Source organism: Panulirus ornatus, chromosome 25 (genome assembly GCF_036320965.1).
Source record: "Panulirus ornatus isolate Po-2019 chromosome 25, ASM3632096v1, whole genome shotgun sequence".
Taxonomy (NCBI): domain Eukaryota; kingdom Metazoa; phylum Arthropoda; class Malacostraca; order Decapoda; family Palinuridae; genus Panulirus; species Panulirus ornatus.
In genome coordinates this window covers 8,024,203-8,050,380 of record NC_092248.1, presented here as the reverse complement: position 1 = coordinate 8,050,380, position 26,178 = coordinate 8,024,203, and the positions used below count along the sequence as shown (strand labels likewise).

The 26,178-nt window shown below is 39.4% G+C and overlaps 1 protein-coding gene across 5 annotated transcripts in view; it reads left to right on the top strand.

The window, feature by feature from the left end:
* The window catches only part of Mrtf (Myocardin-related transcription factor), a 174,486-nt gene extending 167,485 nt beyond the window's left edge, over window positions 1–7,001 (top strand). For all 5 annotated transcript variants that reach the window (XM_071677448.1, XM_071677450.1, XM_071677446.1 and 2 more), the window contains 2 exons: window positions 1,796–1,892; window positions 2,045–7,001. In XM_071677448.1, the coding sequence (XP_071533549.1) occupies window positions 1,796–1,892; window positions 2,045–3,039 (1,092 nt within the window). In that variant the 3' untranslated portion in view covers window positions 3,040–7,001. The remainder of the gene's footprint in view (window positions 1–1,795; window positions 1,893–2,044) is intronic.
* The last annotated feature ends 19,177 nt before the right edge of the window (window positions 7,002–26,178 follow it).

Here is a 26,178-nt window from a genome sequence, read left to right as displayed (position 1 = left end):
TTCTTGCCATTTTGAATGTGATGAATTAGTGTTGTTGAATTTTGAACTTAACAGCTAAAGAGTTTCATTTGATATCTTTTTCTTTCCAGTTTTCTAGAGTATATTTATAATGATGGAAATTTTGAACAGTACTGTAATTGCCAGAAGTTTTTTAAAAAAAAATTTAGGAACACCTTTCAGCAATTTATGTTCAAATGATTCTGTTTTTCCATCCAAGCTGATTTATTAACTTAAAGATTTCAGTCATATTTTAGGAAAAGACTTGAAATCATTAAGCAGTCCTTTTATTAACTTATGTTGATTTGATACGTTGTTTTTTCATACTCGCTATTTTCCATGTTAGTACAGTAGTGCATGGACACATGAAGAAGGCCTCATTCTCTCATATCCATTCTCTAGCTATCATGTGTAATGCACTGAAACCAGAGTCTCCTATCCTCAACCAGGCCCCACAGACCTTTTTGTCATTTCCCCTGGTTGCTTCATATTTGATGCATCATTACTGTATTGTCTTCATAATTTTTTTCTACATTAGATATAGTTTTTAAGTTCACTACTGAAAGAATTGAATCGCTCAAATTGTCCAAGTGTCTTTACTTTATATTATGTGATTTGATTGCTTGATAAATCTTAACCATTGTTAAGTATCCAGATAACTCAGCAGTTCATCACTCACTGCCTTCGGAAGAGTCTATTTCTTTAGTGAATATTTCACAAATTTGCCACATACTGATCATCCAAGCTTGAGGGATGATGCTGCTTATGCTTAGATGTAGGTCTGCTCTCTATGTGAGTTAGAAAGTTTTGAGAGTCTCAGCCCACCTGACAAGACTTTCCTAAGTAACACTGACCAGTAGAACTTATCTTTATGATACCAAAGTGACCACTTGCCATTGTAGAACCAATGCCAAGTTGCTCAGTTTTTTGTAGTTTGTAGTTTTTTTTATATTTGCTTTTGACGGAGGATGACCAGATGAATGAGGCATGTTTTGGGTGTTGATAATTAATTGTAGAGAATATGAAGGGATCCTTTTTCCTGTTCAAATCAGTTAGTTCTGAAGGCATTTAGTTTGTTGAATTTGTGCTGATGCTTGTGGTGTAGAAAATGACTGTCATATGTTTGTTATATTTGATATCCATATGTTAATATATAAAAAGATTCTTAAAATAGTTTTTGATGAAGGATTTTCAAGTTTGATCATGTTTATACTGAAAATGTCAGGGGTTGTGTCATAATGGACATCAACCTACACTTGGACATCCTTTAAGGAAAGACTGTGAAGGGAGAGTATATTTATAGAGAATTAAGGAACCTTTTTATGAATGGCCCTAGGGGAATTAGGAGAATGGGAAGATCAAGAGTTCACATTGAGGCAAAGTGATCAAATATGCTGGTTGCTTCTGAAAGTTGAGTTTGAGGTTCATATGGCTCTTACTGCTAAACTCCCATTAAAGTTGTCTTGACTTGAAAGCAGTCATCGTTATTTGGAATGACAATCATAACTTGCAGGCAATCCATATGGCATCTGGAGACGTGTCCAGATCATTAGGTGACTTCATGTTGGAATCAGTATAGAATCAAGGCCAGCTCGCCCCATCACTCGGCAGAGAAGCTGTGACTGTTGTCACCATGGGGTGACTAGTGACAATAGAAATTTATGTTGAATGTAAACCCCATAAAGTCACATGAAAGGATTTTGTATGTGTCCCCAGCATGAAATGATAGATATCATTACAGTGATGATAATCTGTAATGAGCTGTTGCTATTGATGGCCTAAATGTTTTTTATTTCAGATCTCAACTAAATTATCTCCACAAGCACCGAATAGAAAGTTATCTGTTAAAAGTCAAGCAGTGGATGATGTTTTGGAAATATTGATTAAAAATGGAGGTAAGATGAAAAGAAAAATTCTTTTGCATTTGTGAAATAGAATTTGAAAGCAATAAACAGTTTTATGATCAGAATATATAGTTTTGCTTCTAATGAAAAATAATGAAAATAAACATTTTCTTCTTTAGTTTAACTTTTGATATTTATTTCAGAACTGCCACCTAGTGCGGCCCAGGATCCCCACACTCCAACCCAAATAAGATGTAGCCGAAGTGGACCTGTTTTCACTACTACACCAGTTACATCATCTGTGTATACTACCACATCAGCTGCAACACCAACTATTTTTGGCACCACTTCAAGTGCATTACCAGTCACTTTCACAATCTCAACCTCTTCTATACCTGGAGTATACACAACAACTTCTGTTTCAACCATAGGTGAGGCTGTGGTCCCACCGCCACCACCACCACCCCCACCTCCACCGCACCATTCTAGTCAGCGCACCACGTCTGCTTCGTCTGCAACTTCTGTAGGATCAGCCGCCGTCAGTGTTGCCAACTCCTGCCCTTCTCCAGTCGTCACCAGTGGCTCAAATTCACATTCACTCTTTGCTGACCTGGTGATGGAGGGGTCAAACCAACCCAGTCTAGATCTTCCACTGGACCTGGAATTACCTGTGTTGGAGGGCATGGAGCTTGGTGCCTTAGAGCACACACTGGAACATAGTAGTATGGCTCCTGATCTCCTCATTTCACACAGACCAGAAGAACCATTTGTGAGTGTAGGCCCACCAATAGATGTTAAGATGGAAGTGAATGACGATGTTGATGTTGCATCATGGCTTGACTCCTTGCTCCCTCCTACTCATGACCCAGCTCTTTCATCATCTACAAACTTTACCACACCATGGCCACCATCTCAACTGATGTCAGCATCTTGTAACAACAGTGATAGTGGTATGGGCAGTAGTTATAACAGTGGTTGTAGTAGTAGCTGCAGTGATAGAGGAGGTAACCATAGTAGCTGCAGTACCAGCAGTACAAGCAGTAGTAGTGGTAGGAGTGGTATAAGTGTGCACCAAAGTGATCCTCTGCTCTCTAATAATCAGGACCAATTGGACCTCTTTAACTTAGAGGAAATGGACCTCAAGGCCCACGATGTAACGTCAGGGCTATCATGGGACCGCATTGATTTTACTGCATGAGAGTGTAGTGTACCGGTCATGTAGCCAGTCACCGCATTACTGTCTGGTCAATGTAGGTCCGACCATGGGACCATTGACTGACAAGACTAAGTCAAGGGACCACTGACTGCAGTAGATTTCAACCTTGACTGATTACAGTATTTGATAGTTGAAGTGCTACTGCATCTTGAGTGACTGGCAGTACCCTAGTTTGGCTACTGACACATGCGTTAATGTCTGTGATGACAAATGAGTGCCTTACAGTACTCTAACAAAGGACCATTGAATATTTAGTTCATATTTAGGTTGTGTTCAGCCAACTCCACGCAATTCCCTGTTATTCCATTTTGACTACCTGTCATGTAGATCATGCTCACAATCATTATTAGAAGTTTTAAAAACTTTAATGAATATGTCATAAAATCTCTTGAAAATTTTCAGTGTCAAGTGGTATATATATGAAATGTATCTGTAAATATTTCTTTCTTCTAAAATGGTGCTGTATTGACTATTTCAACTTGTTTGAGTTTTCTCCAAGATATATTCTACTCATCAGCTAAATCCTGAAATTAGGTCAGGTCTATCAGTCTGTAATAAATGTATTATAAGTTTTGGGAACAAATCGACCCCTTCCATAAATTATGCTGTGTGCTTGCCTTGTAGTTGTGGACAGTTTAAGTTATGAAAGTTAATTCTGGTTGAATTAATAGCTCTGTACATATTTTATAACTAGTTGAATGTGACTGAGTGCAGACTCAGTCATCTGTGCTGTGATTATTAGCTATGTTTGGAGCAGCCAGTTAAGTTTAGCCCCACTGAAGGCAGGCACACAGTGCAACCATTCCATGATGACCCCCCAGCCCATGGCTGTGTCCTTGGCTCTCAGAGACCCCAGCTAGGAGCTGTGACCCTCGCTCATGGCATGCAAGTCACTGCCTAATCTTGGTATATGGTGACCCATGCCAACTGTTGTGTAACCCAGGCTCATAGTGTTATATCTAAGTGATCAGAACCCTGTCTAGAGGAGTTGACTGCCATTGCTTGTAACTTGGGTTGAAGGGGTCAAAAGCCAGTGCTCATGACCTGATTGAAAAAAGAAAAAGAAAAAAAAAAAAGAGTCCAAAACCAAGTTTTATAATCTTGGTTATAGATCTCCAATATCTATTCTTGTGACATAGTCTTGGTGTCTAAAGCCTGTGCTTGCAATCCTTGATGATTGTGTAGTTTTGTCTTAGGCCCCACCCCAAGTGTCCAATATAAATAGTTGTGACCATGGCACATGGTGTCCAAAGCCAGTATATGTGATTCCTAATCAGGGTGTTTAAAGCTTTTGCCAGATAATGGTTATGACCATTATTAGGTTATTTATTAATCTTGACAAATGACCTTAGACAACAAAATGTAGTATTTTTGGATATCATACACCATGAAGTCCCAGATTTACAGTTCTTTGGAGAAGAAAGTCCTGTTATTTCTGCAGCTAGTTGGTGTAGACATCATTCATAATGCAGTCTTACTGGCAATTTTAGCTCACAATACCCATAGATGATGGTCTCCAATGCTTGCTCTGTATTAATCCCTAGATCAAGGTAGCCTACACCCAAATCTGTAATACAAGCTCATGAACAATCCAGTCTGATGATGCCCTTAAGTCTGTGTAAAACAGATTCTTAATCATCAAAGTACATGTAGTTAAAGGTGGCCAGTGCTGTCCCAGAGCTTTATATACTTGCTCGTGGTGACCCTGTGCCTCTTAACTTGTAGCATACCATATTGAGTACTGGTATCACAACGTTGTGTGGTTTCGTACAAGTACCTATTTCTTCTCTCGTTTAAATAGATGACTGTAAGTGGGCCTGAGTAGCCAGAAACACTCATCCTGCATCCTTGATTAAGTCGATGTGTGTGGCCACTTGGGTGCCTGGGTCATTAGACCCAGTATATTCATTTGGTTATGTAGGTGTCCAGTTCATGCTTCCCTCAGCCCTGGCACACCTCAAAAATGTAGACATGGCCTTCTTTTTCTCAAAGAATCTGAAGAATGTTCTTTCCCCCTCACAACACATTCATAACATATAATGCTTTAAACAATTTTTTCAAAAAACTTTTGAAGCTTATCCGGTTTAATGTGCCAAGTTACTTGAGACAGTTAACCAATAGATTTTGAGAATAATTTTGTCCATAAATTATGGTTAACAGAGCTTGCACAAGAAACATTGTTAATCTGCACAATGAGGTGGACGGACTAGTGACAATTAAATTTTGTTAGTGGCCAAGACCAAGTGGTGTGCCTCAGGTTTATATTCCCAGCATTTCTAGATTCCAACTGTAAAAAGATATTGTCCTGTTCCTTCTGTGTACTGATAAGAAAAAATTACTGTAGGCGAGTCCTGTCCTAGGTAGCTCTTGTACAGATTCCTTTGTTGCAAATTTTTGGGCATTCTTCAATGCATTAAATTCTGCCTCATCATGCTTGCCATGTTCAAAAGTGAACATGTAATGCTTAGCCCCAATTTTATATGGCCAAATTCATAAGCTTCAGAGCAACTTCTGGGTTTAACATGGATGACTTGAATTTTAGTACCAATTGAACTATTTACCTCTGCTCAATGTTCAACACTTCAAGCTCTGTCAGGGCCTTGTTATTGTGCCAAACCAATAGCAATTACCACAGTTAGCAACATTCCACTACTGCACTGGGAATGATGGCTGCAGCATTGATTGAACAATAATTCATGTTTAAGAAAAAAGGACATTGTTGTGCTTTCTATTAATATTAATGGTCTAAGTATCATGAGCCTTCATGTTTAAGAATGTAAACTGTTATTTGTGATATCCAATTGTGACCGTTTGTGTCTTCTCCTCCTCTCGGTTGTCATTTTCCTTTTTGTGTGGATGTAGTCGCTGTCTTAACTGATATAGCTCTCTTATCCTTGATTTAGCTCTTGATGAATTTAATGTGTTAATAATTAAAGTATAATGTGGATGACTGTAAATAGTCTGAATGTAGATATTGTGTGATGTTACTCTGGTTTGTTTAATAATATTGGATATTCTCATTCATATTTCAGAATGGATAACCAATAACTTGGGTGTTCAGATACCTCACTTACAAATTCATGAAGTGCTAAATTGAAAGTGAGAATTTATATCTTTGAGTATGGTACATCATTACAGTTTGGAATTTTGTAGATGACTTTATATATTCAAGACTGTGTTGGTAATCTAAATATTTTAGAAATTGAATTTTAAGGTCTGCAACAAACAAGCATTATTATAAATGTTTTACATATGAACAATTTAATGGAACTTGAATGGTATCTTTTGCATCTTAGTACTTATTAGAGTATTTGGAATTTGAAGAGTTTTAGTGTACAGCTGATTTCAAGATGACAAGTCAAATTATATCTTGATTCTAAATAATTCATAAGGCAATGAAAGATTCATAAAATCTTTTAAATATTTGAGAAAGGAAATCACTGAGATGAAATTCTTTAGACTTTGATGCAAATATGAATGGTGAGTGAAATGTACAAGTGATTTTGAGATCAACATTTGGATCAAGACAATATTAGTTATTAGAATACAGAAATGACAATTTAAGATGTATGAGACTGCACTTTTGAAAGAATGGTGTACCATTGGAAAAGACCAAGGTTTCATTTGTCAAATATCTTGATTGATTCATTAAAAGTTGATTAACTTGTAGTAGACACATTTTCTAAGTAAATGAAAATTATTGCATTGATCATGTTACTTATACAATTAAGAAATGTATTTTCCTGGAAACTTTTCCCATTGTGGCTCATTACGCAAAAGCTATGGTCGTGCTGCAGCCTATTTTTGGTGAATAGTATCACATTGGTACTTATGGTTTCAGTCATGTGAAAAGCTTTGCCCTGTATATCAGTACAGTACATTACAAAATTCTATGGATCATATTTGTCAGGTGGACTAAAATAAAAAATAAATGGCACTTGGTATGCTGATGTTCTCTGACCTCTTTATGAATATGTGACAGATATTCACCTAGGATGCTTTCCTTATTTTACTGTATATATGACATGAATCTTTTTTTTGTTTCATGTGTAAAAATCATATTTAATTTAGAACAGTTATTAGCAAGTGATAATAGGGTTTTTTAGGTCTTTAAATCTTCCCAGTGCAATTCCACATCATTATACACACCACAGTTTGAGGCATGTGTGTGAATAGGAAGAAAGGGAGGTGATTGGTTCCAGATAATCGTGGGTCTGTGGCAGGGGTGTATGATTTCACCATGGCTGTTTGATTTGAATTGTTTGTGATTGGGGTGGTGAGTGAGGTTAATGCAAAAGTTAATTGAAACAGTGTAGTATGCATGGGGCAATGTGTTTGTCAGTAAACTGAGCCAATGCATGTGAAGCAAACAAGGGAATAATGGAAAGGTCTGTAGGGCCTATTTGTGGTTAGGGGGCTATGGTTTTGTTGCATTGTGCCTGACAGCTAGAGAATGTATGTGAGTGAATGTGGCCTTTCTTCATCTATTCCTTGCACCACCTTGCTGATGCGGTAAATGGCCGACAGGTCAGTAATACAGACTGTGGAAATGAGTAATGTGAGAGGAGCATATGGTATGACTAGATGAAGTGAAGAAAGTAATGAAGGGGTGTATGAGAGATTAGCTTTGGCAGGGAATGCAAAAGGAATGAATTTTAGAGTTGGTGAGACATGATACTTTGAGGAGGTTGGGGCATGTTGTAAAAAAGGAGTGTCCAATAGTGCAACTAAAAGTGTTGATGTAAGAGGAAGACTCCCTGTTACATGGGAAAATAGAGTGGAAGATTACAGGAGGGAGAGAAACTTGGGAAGAGTGTGTAGAATGGTGTATGCGAGGTAAGCATGCGAGGACAAGGGAAGGTGGAGACGCTTTTGCTGTGGCCACCCAGTTGATGGGGGTTCCTGGAGGAAATGGGTATCAGAGATATAGATTGTTTGAAAAATGTTAGATTATAGATAGATAGTTAGTTAGACAGATAGATATGTTTGTTCTGCTTTTTACCTTGTGAATATGTACATGCATATGATTAGTTTTTAGTTACATTCCAGTGCAGTTGAATGGCGCCCAGTTCACCACAAAAGTACAACAACCAACTCGTGCAGTCTTGCTGAATTAAGTCTGGTTTGGTTATGAAGATGGATACATTGTTATTCTCCTGTACTCTTCACGTGTTGTTTGGGAGAGACACTGACTGGCATTCAGCAGTTGTTCATAGTAGCATTGAGGATGAAGAAAATTAATGACAGTAAACTAAAGCTTACAGGTAGGATGGATCTTGTTGTATGAGGTATAACTTTACCTTCCACCATTACATAGAACAACACTAGTCACAGTAACAGGATGACAGTTGCATAAAAGCTGGGGAGTTGGATTTCCAGAGATTGGAAAATTGAACAACTAGAGTATATAAGATAAGAAATAAAGATTTGAATATACAGCACAGAATACAGTAAAGAGTGGTTGTAGAATTTGAAAGGTAAAGAATGTTTAGAAGGTTGAGCCATTTGAAGAATGGCTTAACACTAGTCACAGTAACAGGATAACAGTTGCATAAAAGCTGGGGAGTTGGATTTCCGGAGATTGGAATATTGAACAACTAGAGTATATAAGATAAGAAAGAAATAGAGATTTGAATATACAGTACAGAATACAGAAAAGAGTGGTTGTAGAATTTAAAAGGTAAAGAATGTTTAGAAGGTTGAGCCATTTGAAGAATGGAATTAGGAAGGATAAAAAGGAAGGAATATGATGAGCACAAGAGCAAGAGGAGGGTGAGAATGAACTGAACAATGGATTGAGTGAGTATATGACTGAGAGGACAAAATTTTGGAGAAAAATTTAAGCAAAAATATGATGCATGGAGACTGTTCAATCCACTTTACTGGATAGCAGCAAGTTGCGTAGATTTATAAGGAGTATGCATGGGAGTAAAGATAGGATTATGTTATTTTGATTTAAGGATGAAGGTAACGTGGAAACATTTGAGAGTTAGACCACGTTATGTATTTGCTTGAATAAAAGGTGAGTCCCTGTCTCCTAATTTACTTACAGGTAATAACGCACCGCCACTCTTAAATAGAAATTGATAAGTGTGATGACAAAACAAAAGAAGAGGCAGGGATGTTAAGCTATACTTTTTATGGTAATAGGATAATGGACAAATGGAATAATGTGTTTTAAGAAATGATGAAAACAAAATACATTAGGGGACAATAATTTTATACGGTAAGAAATAGGACACCGAGTGTCAAATTCTCATCCTTGCACACAAATAGGTAGTCAAACAGACAAAAACATATATATATAGGGGAGAAAGAATACTTCCCACGTATTCTCTGCGTGTCGTAGAAGGCGACTAAAAGGGAAGGGAGCGGGGGGCTGGAAATCCTCCCCTCCCGTTTTTTTTTTACTTTCCAAAAAGAAGGAACAGAGAGGAGGGCCAGGTGAGGGTATTCCCTCAAAGACCCTGTCCTCTGTTCTTAACGCTACCTCGCTATCGCGGGAAATGGCGAATAGTATGAAAAAAAAAAAAAAAAATATATATATATATATATATATATATATATATATATATATATATATATATATATATATATGGTTGCTTGATAAAGGTACATCAGAATTATAGAAACTTTCCGGTGAGAGCCCAAAGCGAATAGAAAACGCTGAGGCCTTAAAAATATTAATTTGTTTGGGGCGAGTTGATCCGTAACCTAAGGCACAAACAAGTTATTCCCGGCGGGCTAACGGAGGCGTGGGTGGCAGATCGATGTATGTGTGTGTGAGGCTGTAACTGACCAGGGGATCAATAGATGAGTTGTGGTCAAGTTACTGGAGAAGGGTGAGACGCCACGCCGCGCCGCGCTATCCCCTCCATGCATCATACCCAAAAGTCGTAACATCGTGTTCTCTCGCGAAGAACACGTCACAATATATGCATAAATGATATAGAATATTTTATTCAAGTATCGTATATTTGCATAATGAAATCTGGCGCTGCATAGAACCCATACGACATTGGATAATATTTCACTCGGTGCCTGGTTGATACTTCCAAGGCTTCAACGCGACGCAAAACAATTTCGTTTCTGAAAGAATATTTCTAGAAATCGACCATGTTGACTGACAGAGGATACAGTTCGCTGCCTCGAGCTGATTTCTGACGTTTATTTGATATGGATTACTCTTGGACAGTGTTGTGAAGGTGACGACATGGTTTATGAAATTACAGTGCCTTAACTACTGCGTTCCGTATCGGCCATTTCTTGTATAATGGGGGTAACAAAGTTCGGTAACTCGGTTACTTGATACTTTAACAAAGTCTCCCCCCCCCCTTTTTTTTTTGTTTGTCCCTCGACAACGTATTACCGTATCACTTCCCTGCAACTTAAGAACTGAGGCGGAGCACAGTAAAGGAACAGTCTTCAAACTCCCGAGTTACGTTTCAGTTCGTAGAGCTGTTATGTGAAGAGAACACAGACACTCATAAGTTACCGGACTCTGCCAGCTTGCGTATCATCGTTAGTTGGCTAGAAGAGTCATGTCAAGGATTTTTTCGCTGCAAAGGAGTCCATTTCCTGAATTCTGATTATAGAAGGAGGGGAAACGGGAGATACAAGAAATATGTCAGTTGATATACAACAGACATAGCTAGTATGGCATTTGGTATATCTATAATATATACTATATATGTTGAGTATGCATTATTGACAAATCCATCTCTTACCTCAAAATGCAACTAACAGCTTTTCTAAACGCTTGAAATTACTTCTCCACGGTCCCCGGCCCGGCAAGCAGTGTTCTCCCGCTGCCAAATGTGGAATAACACGTTAATGGCGAGACTAGCTATTATTTTCGCTCCTCATTGTCGAATTATTTTTTTTAGAACCTGATAATAAGAGATCGGGTTACAGGAAGACTTCTAAAGAATTAATGGAAATGACGATTCTCAAGAGAACTTTTCCAAAGACCCAAAAACTTTAATCTCTTTCCGTGTGCTTAGGAGGAACAGCTGAGATGTCGCGTCCTTCGATAAATGTTTTCCAACGTTCTTTGGGATCATGACTTCCGTTGATGTATGAGCAGTTGTCGTATATGTTTTAGGAAACTCGTAATACTGTATGAGGCGGATTTCCAGGTCTGATTGCTTCGCTGAAGCTTTTTTTTTTTTTTTTTACCCCTCCTCTTTAGTCATTTAGATTATGACAAAATATATCGTATATAGTCTTCATTACTGATAATGAAATTACCATTGTCATTATCGATTCCATGTATTATTATTCACTGTATACATACAATTTATACTGATGTCATTTCTATTTTGATTAATAATCTTTTCATCTAAAAAACTCAACGCCATCCCTTCAGACCATCCTCTACTAATAGAGGAAGGAAAAAAAGTAATTATAATCTCTGTTCATAAGTATTGTACAGTTGAATATGTGAAAAGAAAAGGGAAAGGTAAGTTTCCTACGTCAGAAGTATTTCCGTTTGGTTTTGTCAACAGGGATAATGAATGGTATAAGACTGAACATAACGTAAGTGGTTTTTGAACAATGGCTGGCCCTCCAAACATTAGTGTTATATGTGAAATTTTAATAAAACTTTCCCGAGATCGACGTAAGATCAATAAAGATGTCGATAACAATGCATTGCATGAGTCACGTCATCGTAATTGAATCAGTTCAGATTTTTTCTTTAGAAATAAAACCAAGGAAACATGAGTATAACTTATTTGCTTGTACACTTCCGTTGATGTTCAATTAGCTTAAAACACGGGTATTAATGACAATAACAATCCTTTCCTTTCGCAGAGGAGAATGTAACAATATGTCTGGCGGTGACAGGGTTAATTGCATCCTTCGTGCACAACGCCCACAGGAAACACTAGTAAAATTACCAGACATTCTCGCCATTGTCTCCATCACAGCGTCGCTTTGGGGTAGGAATTTCTACACCAGTAGTAGTGCCTTTGCTTTACCCACTTGACTCTACAGATACATACAAGATATAGAAAAATCGTAATATATATATATATATATATATATATATATATATATATATATATATATATATATATATATAATGTATTGGGTGGGTTGGGCCATTCTTTCGTCTGTTTCCTTGCGCTACCTCGCTAACGCGGGAGACAGCGACAAAGTATAATAAATGAATATATATATATATATATATATATATATATATATATATATATATATATATATATATATATATATATATATATATCACTTTAAGACCAATTTTTATGGAACAGTCCAGAACCTTTTTAAAAGTCTCCAGACCAAGGATGTGCTCTTCCAGTCGTGGGAAATGTAGACTCTTGGAATGAGTTCTTTGATGACTAATTTTCCTCTCTCTCTCTCTCTCTCTCTCTCTCTCTCTCTCTCTCTCTCTCTCTCTAACCAACTAGTTAATAATCATTATTAGATTTCGATAAAGTTCCAGTCCAATTCGGATGCATATAATTAACCTGGATTCTAGTTTGATAACTAATTGCTAATTGATATATCTAATGTAATTTTATTTATTCTCCATGCGAAAAATAGGTAATAAACTTTACTAGAGCGGTAAATCCTTGTTACACACAAAACTTTTGAAAAATGTCACCAGTTCATCCTGTATCCCTTAATTTGATGACGTCATTCATCTTCGTACTCTTATGTGAGGTAAGAGGCGGTAGCTAATCGTATATATTTTTTCCTGTATTATTGGAATATCTTATTCTGCTCCGTGTGAAGAGTGTCTTTCTTTCTACTGTAGATGAAGAAAATATGGATTCCCCAGCCATGAACATGTAAGATTTTGCCGACATGATTGTATCCCCAGCCATGAACATGTAAGATTTTGCCGACATGATTGTATTGCAACATCCTCGTTTAAGGTAAGCTTGTCCTTTTGTTATTTTAAGGTAGTAGTAGAAGATCCAAAGACAAAGCCTTATCATCTTGCTCTATCTAACGATTAGGTTTCCTGTCTGTAGGTATCTTGACAGTTATCTAATTAATGAAATGCTGGGACACGCATAGTTTCACACAGTGCTGAAAGTTTCATAACAATGGAGTCTCGTACCAAGAGGTTTCGTCCTGTTTCAGCAAGGAACAGAATGAGTTAAGCTACGTCAGGTTTGGTTAGGTAAGGTTATGGATCAGGTGATGGTGGCCGACAGAAGGTCGAGCTGATTTTGGGGGTGAATATGTTGTACTGTTATGAAAGGCATAGCAACGCGTCCAGGAACCCACGTACAAATTCCAATCTGGATTTCCATTTATTTGATTATCATTTTACCATCACTCAAGCTCAACAACCCATTAAAAGATACTGTAAGTCAACACCGTGGTATCTTTTTGAGGAATCCCGGACCGAAATCCGGTTGTTAATAGGATCTCTTTGCATAGTGGAGGTCGTCCTCTTACCCGTGGTGTTTATCAGATAATATCAGCCTCAGGTTGCAAAGTCCAAATGATTATAATAGATTAGTAACTGCAATGGCTAGGCTTTGCCAGGTGAAGGCTCTGAAAAATAGTTAAATGCTTTGCCTACCACCCGCTTACAATGGATGCCCTGAATTCTTTGGACCACGTTATGTTGTTACAGTTTTTTCGACGTCATTGCTTGAATTTTTTGTCTATCAAGATAGGCAAAAATTCCAGTATATTGAATATCCTGTTAGCGCGACATGGCGATAAGGTCTGGTTACGTTAGTGATGACAGAATATGGGACCTGCCTTATGTTTCATTCAATATATGGTGAGTGTGCTGCCAGAGATGGCTAACCTCTGTTGTGATATTCTGTTAGTCTTTAATTTTGACGATTTACTTAAATATTGGCTTCATATGGTGTTTACATCAACAGTATTGCTTTTGGTAAGAAAAAGAAAAAAACTTGGATTTCAGGTCAGATTAGAAAAATGATGTTACATCTTATGATTTGAAGTAAAAGTAAATGTTACATCTTATGATTTGAAGTAAAAGTAAAGGACATATATTTTTGTCTGTGGTTCAGACATGTGAGGGAAAGTAAGATTATGGTAGTAATGGCTTGCATGCTATGCTGGTGGATGTTTTGTATGAGAGGCGTGGCTAGCTTATGTGGTGTGGATGAGCGTTGTGGGCAAAATTAGGTGGATTAGCGTGGGTAGGTGTATTTCTGTGGAGTAGGAGCGCATGGGTTGTTGGGCGGGTGAGTTGGAGCATGTGAGCCCCTAAGTAGGTATATGGGTAGGCGTGTTCATGAATAAATGTGTGGACGTGGGGAAATGTGAGTAAAGTATATATGAATTCTTGTAGTTGAACGTGTGTAGTGCACGAGTGTATGGGCAGATATGTATGTGCGATTGCAAAGGAAAGAGTTCGTGGGATGGTGGCCGTAGTGTGTGGGAATCGGAGTGTTGTAAGTGGATTGGGGTAGATTTCCGTCTGTGCGTATCTGGACCAGTGTTAGGACGTGGGTAGATGTGGTTTGACTTCGTGTATGTTCATCAGTAGATGTGGCTTGGGATTTTAACTTGGGCAGTTGTAGATGAACATGTCCTGACATGAATATATGCAAGTAGTCATATGTGGCAGGTATGGAATATTATCTTTACAACATTTACCCAGAAGTTAATTGTTATATGTGCAAACAGTTGTAGGATTACTTTTAAGCGCCAGATTTATTAGTACAGCATTTACCACAAAGCAAGTCCTGTTACATTTACTAACAGTTGTACGAGAAACCTTTAAGCCTCAAATTACCAGACCAAAAACCGAGATTTTGTTGAGTAATAATCTCTTGTCAATACTAGGCTAGTGCAGCTTGGCGGATAGAGCTGGGATTCTTCTACCACACCAGATAGATAGAACGTTGTGCCTTAGATGTTATTGAAACTTGCAGAAATTGTAGGATTTACAGATCAACAGTTTAGTAAGTTTAACCTGTATTTTTCAGGTTTGCTAAAAATAAATCTTGTGCCAGTGACGTATGCTTCGCCATACATCCAATAACGTAATCTGTGTTGTCAGTGACGCAGAACAGTCATATATTCGTGATATACAGCAAGTTATATATTTATAGTGGGTGACACACACCGTAGTCGAAGTGTGTGACTCAACGGTACCATATATAACGTTCGAGATGTGACGCACCGGGGCCATATACGTTCGAGGTGTGACGCACATGATTGAATTGTGTGTGACGCACTGGTACCGTCTCATACGTTCCGAGTATGACGCACAACGCAGTCATATAATCGTTTGTGGGGTGACGCCCACCATTTATATATTCCTTGTAGGCAGTGAACACCTGCACGACTGTAACAAATAGTCATTGCCTAAGGGTCGGCTTCACTGCTCTTTATTCCTGGTTATCAAAATTCTCCGTGACCTGTAAAAGGTTTTTACATTGTATTTCGGTGGAAAGACGGTATAAATTTAATGCCTGTTTTCCACAACCCGTGAAACAGTTTTGTAAGAACTCGTCCAAAAACGCATTTTTCTTGAAATTCACATAACAACTGGAAATTCTAATAATAGTAGTTTAGTAAATATATCACGAATATAAAGGTCCCAAAAATTACATGAAAACCGTACTGCTAAGACAGGAACACCGACATCGGGCATCACCATCCATTTATAATAATAATGGAATGAAGTCGTGGAAAAACTGACATTTAACATGCTTTAACAAGGTGACCTGGTTTCCTCATATCTCGTATGTGGTAGTGATTTCCTTCCACCCTCCCTTAGACTGTCTGGTGTACGTGTCCTTGAGACAGGTCATGCTTTAAGGTGACTGGCTTAACGGAAGTAACGAACACCATGGGATGGCAATAGTGCCAAGGTGACAGCCATAGAATTAATTCCTTTCGCGCAAAATAGCAAAATCTCATAGCAAACCCCCCCCTCTCTCTCTCTCTCTCTCTCTCTCTCTCTCTCTCTCTCTCTCTCTCTCTCTCTCTCTCTCTCTCTCTCTCTCATATATAAATATATATATATATATATATATATATATATATATATATATATATATATATATATATATAAAGCACAATGTCAAATGTGATAATTATTATTCCTCTGATGTGGCTACGCAATCACGTCTGTCCATGGTAATATTCTCTTTGAACTCCATTAATACCGCAATAAGAGTTTTGCCTTTAATCACTCTTTGATCAGTCTCCGAACATAGTTTAGTTTGACAGTTGAAATAGCATCAGTACCGCTGACTAGCTGGCTGATTATGAAAAACTATCGTTATATCAAGGCTAACAAGAGATTAGTAGGTTTATCGGGAAATATTTAAAAAGCGGTTACAAGATATTCTCGATTTCAAAATGATTATTGTTACTGAAAGCGCAGTTGGGGTTTATTCCCTAATCCTCTTATTTTGAGCTAGGTTTGATTAGGTGTTAACATGATAGAATATCTTCGATCACGCTTTTCGAAATTTTTACGGATTGGTGCCTTGTAAAACGCAGAGAATACTATCCATTACCATCATATTTTTGCAGTCTTTTGGGGCTGTTGCCTATAATATGCCTTAGTTTTAGCGTTATTTGTACCTTCATTTATATGCAGAGACGTTGATAACCCTGAATAGATTGATATAATGATGAATCTGACTCATCGTGTCCCACCAGTCATGTTGTACACATCCTAGAGCCCATTTGCTTGATTTTTTGTTCCATGGCAAACAGGATATTATTCCAGTACAAGTAATGTTATCAAACTGGCGTCTTGTGGCCTACATATCAGGCCCTGGTAAATTTCATCTCGATTTCCTGCCAATGTGAATTACAAAGTTACATTCAAAATTACAATATATACAGATATATTGTAAATATGTGTGCATGGCAGGTTCACGTGAGATTAGATAGTGTGTTCAGTTCTTATGAGGGTGATCTTTCTTACACTCTCGCAACACCTAACACTGCAGAAGATTCGGCCTCAGTGTCAGGTCATGAAGGTTCCAGTTGATACTGCTGACTAAGCTTAATGGTGAGGGGTTATTTAGAATAAAGACCTTTACGTAACAATCTTCCCTGGGTCACAGTTCTGTCTTAATCCCGTTTATAACCAGCTCCAGAGTGACTTAGAGTAGGATCCGTTTGGTCTATTCGGCATGACCAGTGGAAATGTATTTCCAAGCAGCAAAATGGGGTATATCAGCCATTGTTTCTGTTCTCCATCAGGATAGGACTTAGCTCTCATTGTAGAGGGATCCTTGTTATGGAAAGTATCCGGTATCCTTCTTGTTTCTCCTGAACGCGTTCATCTCTGAGATTTTAAGATACGAGTTACCGGGACAGCTATCGAATGCACCATCTCATGACCGATGACACGAAGACAGACGAAGCGCTTTCTCAGCACTTTGTATTCGCAACAACTGAGCGAGAATGACGTATGGCGGCCTGTTAGAGCAGCAGAGGCCCACAGGGTTGTCCCTGGTGGTGTCTGGTAACCGTGGGTGGTGCGAGGCACCAGGGAACATTTCCGGTTCCTGGCAGCTCACAGACCGTCCGTCCGCGTCTCAGTTGCCTTCGTGACAAGGGAATGTGTGAGCAGCATCAGGACGCCACGGGTGTCGAACAAAAGGTTAAAGGGAACGGCGAGTTTATAAGAAGTGCTTTTGCAGTCGAAGAACATGAGACAATAAATCTATTTCTGAGATAGTCTTTACATTTTGTTCATTGAACCAGATTTGTGAAAATGAAATAACATATTACCATTATTTAGGTAGGGGTAATTCAAAACGTGTGAACGCTGAAGTTATTGTTAGTAAATCGGCACTGTAAGTATAATTTAGGCTGAACATATCATCCTGTTACCTTTCTAACTGATCCAAGAGTAGCTGTGATTTAAAACACGCTTGTCACTGTCACCTTTTGTTGTGTGTTTCTTGGCTATTCATCAATTTCTCTCGTAAATCATCCTTAAAGTTCCCGCACACATGATTAAGGTTTTCATTTTCACCAAGGGAGTGGTGTTTGACAGGTTCTGTTACTTATTTTTGTTAGCCATGATCGACAGATAACTGGGTCCTTTGTAAACTTGCAGCAGCTTACCTGTATTGCTATGATTAACGGCTTGATATACTAGCCATACAATGGCTTTAATCTAATTACTCAAGCTAAATAACGTCGAAACTATAATTGTAATAAGTTTAAGGCTCTTTTTTCACACACATATAAAGGATAATAAAGTACTGTATCCATCCATGATTTATAAACCAAAAAATGTCTGATATGTAGTTTATATTTCAGAGACAACATTATCGCGATCTTTGATTGTAAAAACAATATTTATAAACTTTCGTATTAACAGTTACCTTAAGCCCTTGATAATGACGGTACGACCTTTGGCTATGCTCTTGGGCCTTGAGATCAGGCTATCATATCTAACATTTCATCTCAGAAAAGAAATTTAGTTTATGATTTAATGTAATTAAAGAGACCTATGAAAATTTCCTTTTTTTAATGACGACCTTAAAAGTCAGCAAAGCGAGAATATCACCTACCCACATCTCTTTTGCCATCTCACGTCACCATGAATGACCTTTCCAGCACTGAACATCATTAAAGCTTTCTCTCTATACCAGGCTTTACCGGAGATAAGCGGTGTGCTATTTTACTGTGTGAGTGATGTTAGTTTTTGCCGCTGTCACCAGTTGGATTATTGTGCCGACTGTGCCTCGCGTGTTACCCCGGTGGCGCAAAAATGGTGACATGGCACAGTGTGGTCGGACAGTTATAACAGATATTCTAAAGCTCGTAACATCGCGTTACAGACTCTCCATGTAGTCGACTCATCTGCTGCTGCTGGATGCGAAAAGTGGTTGCCGTCTCCGGATATCAGGTGCCAAGGCGTGTTCTAACCTGAATCTATAGCGACTCTTGTCGGGTCTGGAAATTGAAAAGTGGAACTGGAAATGAAAATCTCTGGAGCTGATTTTTTTTTTGTGTCACATTTCTCTTAAAGCTTAGAAAGCTGTTGAAAGGGAAAAGGGAGATTTTATTTCTAATGGCCCTTCCTTGCTCAAGTCAGGTTCTAACACATTTAGTGGTGCTTTATATGCCATGTTATTATGCCAAGGGAAACCTTGTCACCAATTTAACCTCGAAAAGCTGAAAACACTGCTATTACCGTGATCTTTTAGAGCCTTCTAGATATTAGGATGGTTGTAAGTGGCTTCTGTGTTTTGCTAGTCTTCCCACAACAGACCCTATAGGCCTAGGTAGGCTTAATGTGACGTAAGGCGGTATACTACCCTAGGCAGCTTACAGTATCTAATCGAGCTGGAAATACACCATAGAATAACCTCGTGAGCGAGACATAACCTGCTCACACAGCCCAGAACAGTGTAGGGGAGTAGGTATTAACCCACTAGGTGCTCACAGCACACACACACACACACACAGTAGTGTGGCAGAGTAGGTATTAACTCACAAGGTACTCGTAATGATATGACTCACAGCAGTGAAGCAGAACAATGTCCTCAGGAGTCATATTCTGACACTGCCTTGCTAGACAGATAACGCGGACCTCCTGAATATCACTGATAAGGGCTGTGGGAGTGCCGATAAGATAATTAGCTTTGCACATCGTAAAATCCCGTGCATACCATTTTTTTTTTTTCTTTTTCAAGGGAGGGGAAATACAGGGTAACGTACCGATCTGTTCAGGTTAAAGTGAACTGTTCGAGGAATACTGTTCGGGCATTATCCATATGAGTCAGGTGAAAGGCCATATACGCAAGGGTCGTATCGACATATTGAAAAGGTCGTACCGCTTTGCAAAAGGGGGGTTGGGTTACCAGATTTAGCCTATGGCATACCAGGTTGCGGCGCGTGCACGTCATACACGGTGAATTAGTGTTCCTGGGAGGGCGAGTGTTCTCCTGCAGGGGAGAGCAAGACCCGCGCAGCGAGAATACATGACGTGTGTCTAGCAGCTGTCGAGACCCCGGGCAGAGCAGTTCGATAATTTTGTTGATGTGACGCTCGAAATATGTTTCTCCCAGAAGCCATATACGGTAGGGGCGATGCCAACACTAGATAGAAATTTATTAAAACTTATTGAACAGCGACATCTTGTTCCTTGAGCATGACAGTATGTTCCTTGAGCACGACGTTATTTTCCTTAAGCACGGTGGTTAGTTCCTTGAGCATGACAGTATGTTCCTTGAGCACGACGTTATTTTCCTTAAGCACGGTGGTTAGTTCCTTGAGCATGACAGTATGTTCCTTGAGCACGATGGTATGTTCCTTGAGCACGATGGTATGTTCCTTGAGCACGATGGTATGTTCCTTGAGCACGATGGTATGTTCCTTGAGCATGACGGTATGCTCTGAGCACGATGGTATGTTCCTTGAGCACGACGGTATGTTCCTTGAGCACGATGGTATGTTCCTTGAGCACGATGGTATGTTCCTTGAGCACGATGGCATGCTCCTTGAGGTAGGGTGGTCTAGCCTTTGATCTGACCCCGGTGTCTTGGTCATTTTACCGTTGTGCTCAAGAAAGCATTTTGTCTTCGCCACAACTACTAAGTACCGCGTTTATTATTACGAGTTTTTATCCACGGTAATTCTGAAGTACCACGGCTTCATGGCAGTTAGTTGGGTATACAGTGGAGGTTGCTGCGAGTACAGAGTAAGCACCCGGTGTGGGAGGTGTCAGGGGGCACCGGATCCACTGCTGGAGTCAGGATGCTGCCTTCTCTCTCCTTCAGTGGTAAAGGGACACTGCTTCCACTGTGTGGGTCTCGGGGTGGGGGATGAGGGGGTGTGTTGCGAGTGGGGGGATGGGGGTGGGTGGGGTCCACTGCAACCTCTCCAAAAGTCAGGGGGCGTCGTGTATCCCCCCCCCTCCAGGGGGGTGGTTTAAGGTTCCCCCTACCTACACAGCCAAAGGAACCCCAGTAGGATATCAGGAGTCAAGTCAGTGACGTGCGCTGCCTGAACAAATACAATGTTTTGATCACGATTTCATTCAGCGTTTAAACAGTTCAACAAAACCTTGGGGCAGACTAACCGACGTTGTGATTCGTCGATATGGGAAACACGTCCTCCTCTTCAAAACGTAAAAAAAAGGCCGTGGGAATTACGTGTCAGGAGGCTTTGAGTGTTTGCATGTAAGTCTGGTGCAATATACTAACCAGCCACGACTGCTTATAAGACAGGATGTGTTAAGAACAAATTATCTGCGACAGTTTATAAAGAACGGGATACTGTAAACTCACCAGATGAATCCATGTATTGGTGAGAAGAGCACTATTTTCTTTTTTTTTTTTTACGATCTGTAAATTACTGGTGATGTAAGGACAAGATATAGAAGGTGTGCTCCGTCTAAGAAGGACATAAACGTTTTCTTTTTTTATTTCTGGGAATATTTATAGCCTTTGGTCGTCAGGAGTCGCAGTGATACTGTGTATTATGAAATATATCTTCAATATATTTACACTGGTCGAGCAGTTCAGTTGGGAATATCTATTTCAGTCAGTCGCATCCTGGTGGAGCCGGAGCCCCTCACACCCAGAGCCTGCCCTGTTAAAGTAGATGAGATGTTGAACTCAACCTGGCGTGTGAATATTTTAAAACACTGCTCATGGGCAGTACATGGGTTAACATACAGGTTTTCATAGAGAAACAAGTGGAGGGTACCTGTGGGGGTGTAGCTGTACCTTCGTCCATCACTCTCCCCTACTGAGGAGGTTAGATCTGCCTCCTGCGGGAGGAAGGCCGATGAGGAACCTACGATGAATTATTTTGTGGGTGTCATTTTGGTTTTACTACCTCCCCAGCGTCCTCAGGTTGTGGCTTGTGGGTTTATCCTGACACGAAGCCAGGTGGAGTGAGTTTATTCTGCCACGAAGCCTGGAGGAGAGGGTTTTGTTATGACACAGAGCCTGGAGGAGTGAGTTTATTCTGGCACGAAGCTGGAGGAGAGGGTTTTATTCTGCCACAGAGCCTGGAGGAGTGAGTTTATTCTGCCACGAAACCTGGAGGAGAGGGTTTTATTCTGCCACAGAGCCTGGAGGACTGAGTTTATTCTGACACGAAGCTTGGAGAGGGTTTATTCTGCCCCCCGCCCCGCCCCCCCAAAAAAAGAAAAAACTGTAGCGGAGGGATTTTCTGATGCGAAGTATGGAGGAGAGGGTTTTGTCTGCCACGAAGCCTGGAGGAGAGATTTTGTTCTGATAGGAAGCCTGATGGACAAGTTATTATTATTATTATTATTAGTAGTAGTAGTAGTAGTAGTAATAGTATTACATTATTATTGTTATTATTATTATTATTATTATTATTATTATTATTATACATTAAACGGGAGACTATATTAAGAACTTGAACCTAGCTTTATATGAAAACACGTGTCCAGATTTTGGTTCCCGTGAAAAGTGTTGAATAGAACTTGTTCGTTTTTCAGTCTTACGATCTCGTCGAAGATTATACGCCTCCATTTTTCGTATCTTGTTGGAGGAAATATTACACCCCGCTCCTCTCTAGATCTTGTGGGAGGTTATACCCAACTTTATAATTAATATATCTCTAATCATCTGTCTTACATGCTTGATGCTAAAATAAACTTGTTTTTCTTCCGTGTCATTTGTAAATGAAGCCACGTGTCATCATCACACACTGGGATGCAGCGGGCTTTATGCGGGCAATTAGTAAACAAATCGCCATTTATATGCCTTGCGTTTTGGCGTAATTAACACCTTTATAGTATTCAAGCTTTACGCTTTGGGGGAGTCTGCAGCTACGGAGTAAAGTCATTAATGACCGGTAGTGTATAAATACGGAACACAAGCATTTTGTTGGTTATGTAAGTGATCCGGGAGTTTCAGGCGGGGGAAAAATATGTTTCGTGGTCGAGAGACGATCCTTAATGGAGCTACGAAAAAGATTCACACACTGGTATAAAATTTATCACAACTGGATAAGACGCGCCATTATCAAATCCCCAACGGTCTATCCTGCGGGTAAAGCTAAGGTGCCGGAGGTCAGCTTTAAATGGAGCTGAACAAGTACCACATCAAATATTTGTCTCGTCTCTGACATTTAAAATAGGCAAAGGTCAGCTTTATGTGAATGCCTGTGGCCTAGCAGAAGTGCATTCCTCCGCCAGTCTAGGTCGACCTTTAAATGTGGGTAGTCCGGTGACGTGGCAACACTTCAAGGCCGAAACATCGTGGTCAAAATAGCCCCATAATTTTCTCTCGTTTTTCAAACACTTCAGCTGATGTGAGCTCACGACAAAACATTTTTTTTTTATATCAAGAGTAAGTTTTCGTTGCATATATATCCAAATATCTATAATTTTCACATTTCTATCTTCAACCCTCTCTTACTTGGTTTATATGATTTCTTTCACCCATTTCCTGCTTTCTCCATGTACTTTTTTATTTATAATTTTTTGCAAGGTCCTTTGTGTTCGTTCTTCCTCTTTGTCTTTGCTTTCTTTACCTGGTATTATATCATCCGCTACAACAGGATTCTCTGCTAGACTTGCACGCTTGGATGTTATTGAACTTTAATTTTATGAGACTTCTTTGCTTTGGAGATTCTGTGTTGAAATAGTAATTGCTCATTGCTTAATTTACTACTAGTTTCGCCTTTGTTCTTAAATCATTTCTCAAATTGTTCAGAGTTTTACTTTTTGATTTGAATACGATTTTGTCTAATTCCACCTGTATTCTTTGCTGTTTTCAGGATTAACTTGTCTATCAATCTTTCACTTCAATGGAAAGTTTTCTCTCCTTTTTGCTCTTACCGACACCGTTTCGCACAAATTTGTATGATTGGTTTAATTCTTAAATCCGTTCGTATTTTTGCGTTAATTCGCTGCGTATTATTTTTTGTTTACGTCGATTTGATACTTTTCTGTGATTTAACACGATTGATTATTGGTGTAATACTTTGTGTATCTAATACTGGCTTCATCATTGTTTTTCGCGTGCACTTGTTCAAATAAATGAGTTATTATTAATGGATTTGTTTCTACTAATTTATGAAGTTTCTCCTTGCGTATATTGTACAGGACATGGGATTAATAATTGTTACTGCACGATTCGTTAACATTGTTTCTGTAAGCATTTGTTTACATGTGAGTAATCAGCTTCTGCATGCGTTTGTTTACAGAACGAGCTGCAAACCTGTTCACCCCTTTGACCTTCCATTGATTACTGACAGGAATCACGTCCACACATTGGCACATTACTCAAACAGACATCAGGACTGATTATTGTAATAACTGATGATTCATCTTATGATAATAAAAACCGTACTATTTTTTACTTTTCTAGGACTACTAATACTACCAATCATGTCGGTGGCGGTGGTGTTATTATTATTATCATTATCATTATCTTCATCATAAATACCAGTAATAATCCATTCCAGTGTAATGGGGGTCTATGAGGTACTTAAGCCTTATATCACTAAAACGTGCTCAACCTATGAAACTTTGACCTCCTCGCGTATAAAAGTACCTCTTTTTCAATGTACACACAAAATGTATTTGTCAAATGAAATTACTTCATACCAAATCCATACACAGAACGCTTTCACTGCGTCCTGTCCCCAGTCATTCCTGTGACATCATCTGAAATATCCGTAGCCCCAATCAGATCCCTTCTGGACAGTCCTGAGTCTAATTTCCGTCCGTCTGTGAGCAACTGTAAGCCATCCGACAGACTACATCTGTCCACCTCTTCTGCGGTCTCTCTCTCTCTCTCTCTCTCTCTCTCTCTCTCTCTCTCTCTCTCTCTCTCTCTCTCTCTCTCTCTCCTTGAACTGTTGTATATCTTCTCGACCAGCTTATTATGTGTCATGCTTTCTGCTTAACCATACCATCCGAAAAGATTGTCTTTCACTTACCTTTCTGATGACTTTGCAAAACCCCACAGCTTCATTTTTCCTATCCTCGTATTCCAATCATACGTTTTTTTTTTTAACGCCTGCGTTTCACAGCCACACACCGGCACTGAGATAGGTACTCAAACAAAAAAGCTTTTTTCACAGTAACAAGCTAAAATTTTCCCCTTTCACAAGAGCTTTCAGTATCCCCCCTACCCTCCCCACCCTCCCTCACACAGCTATTTTCTGCTTTGCATAAATTAATATTCACCTCTAGATTTCACTGCACCATCCTTTTTTAAACTTTACTTATAGATATTTGAGCCCATCCACAACTTCAATTATACGCTATGCAAACTGATAGTACAACTTGACTCCAGTCCCTTTCAAAAGCTGTCTTACTTTTATTCGCTTTCAGCCTCCTCCTCCAACATCCATCATCGAACAGGCTCACCCGTTCTCTCCAACTCTTCCTCTGACTTAGCTAACAACACGGCGTCATCTGTGATTTTTATCGTCCAGTCATCAGGCCCTAACACACCAGATCCACTCAACATCAGTTTCACCTCCACACTATTATCATCATCATCATTATTATTGGTGGTGGTTTCATTCTTCCGTAATCTATTCTTACCTAGCCCACCCTAACATATCCTAGTTTAATCAGCTTCACGGAACTATGCTCACTTCGTTGTTATCATCTATTATTATCTTTCTTACTTTTGATCATTTGTTGTGGCTTTACTGTTTCTGGACTCATTATCCAGATAACTGTTGTTCTTGATGTTTGGTTGTTGTTGCTTGCTGTATGTTGTTCTAGGTGAGCAATGGATGATTCCTTGTCTAAAAATAGGGATGCGAAGCGCGGCTGGTAACGAGACGATCATGTCTCTGCACAAATTGGGTCCTGGTATTACGGGGGGGGGAGATTTTTTTTATATTTGGTTAGTTTAGAATGATATTACGAATGAATTACGATTGAATGATATTGCTGTATCGACATTCTTTGCTTTTTTCATAAGAGCACCATGGGACTTACACGTTATTTTGCACTTTAGGAAAGTATCTGCAGACTGTAGCGTGCCAGCTCTCTCTGCTGCAACTGTGGGTAGGCTACCCGGATGTTTGGAGAGGATTGCGCGCTGGCCACCCCCGCAGATCAGTGGTCATCCCTGTGTAAACCAGGGGTATGGCAAATATAATCGGGGAGGGGAGAAAGGGAGAGGACCAGAGGGGAGACCATGTAGAGCATGCTGTTAACAG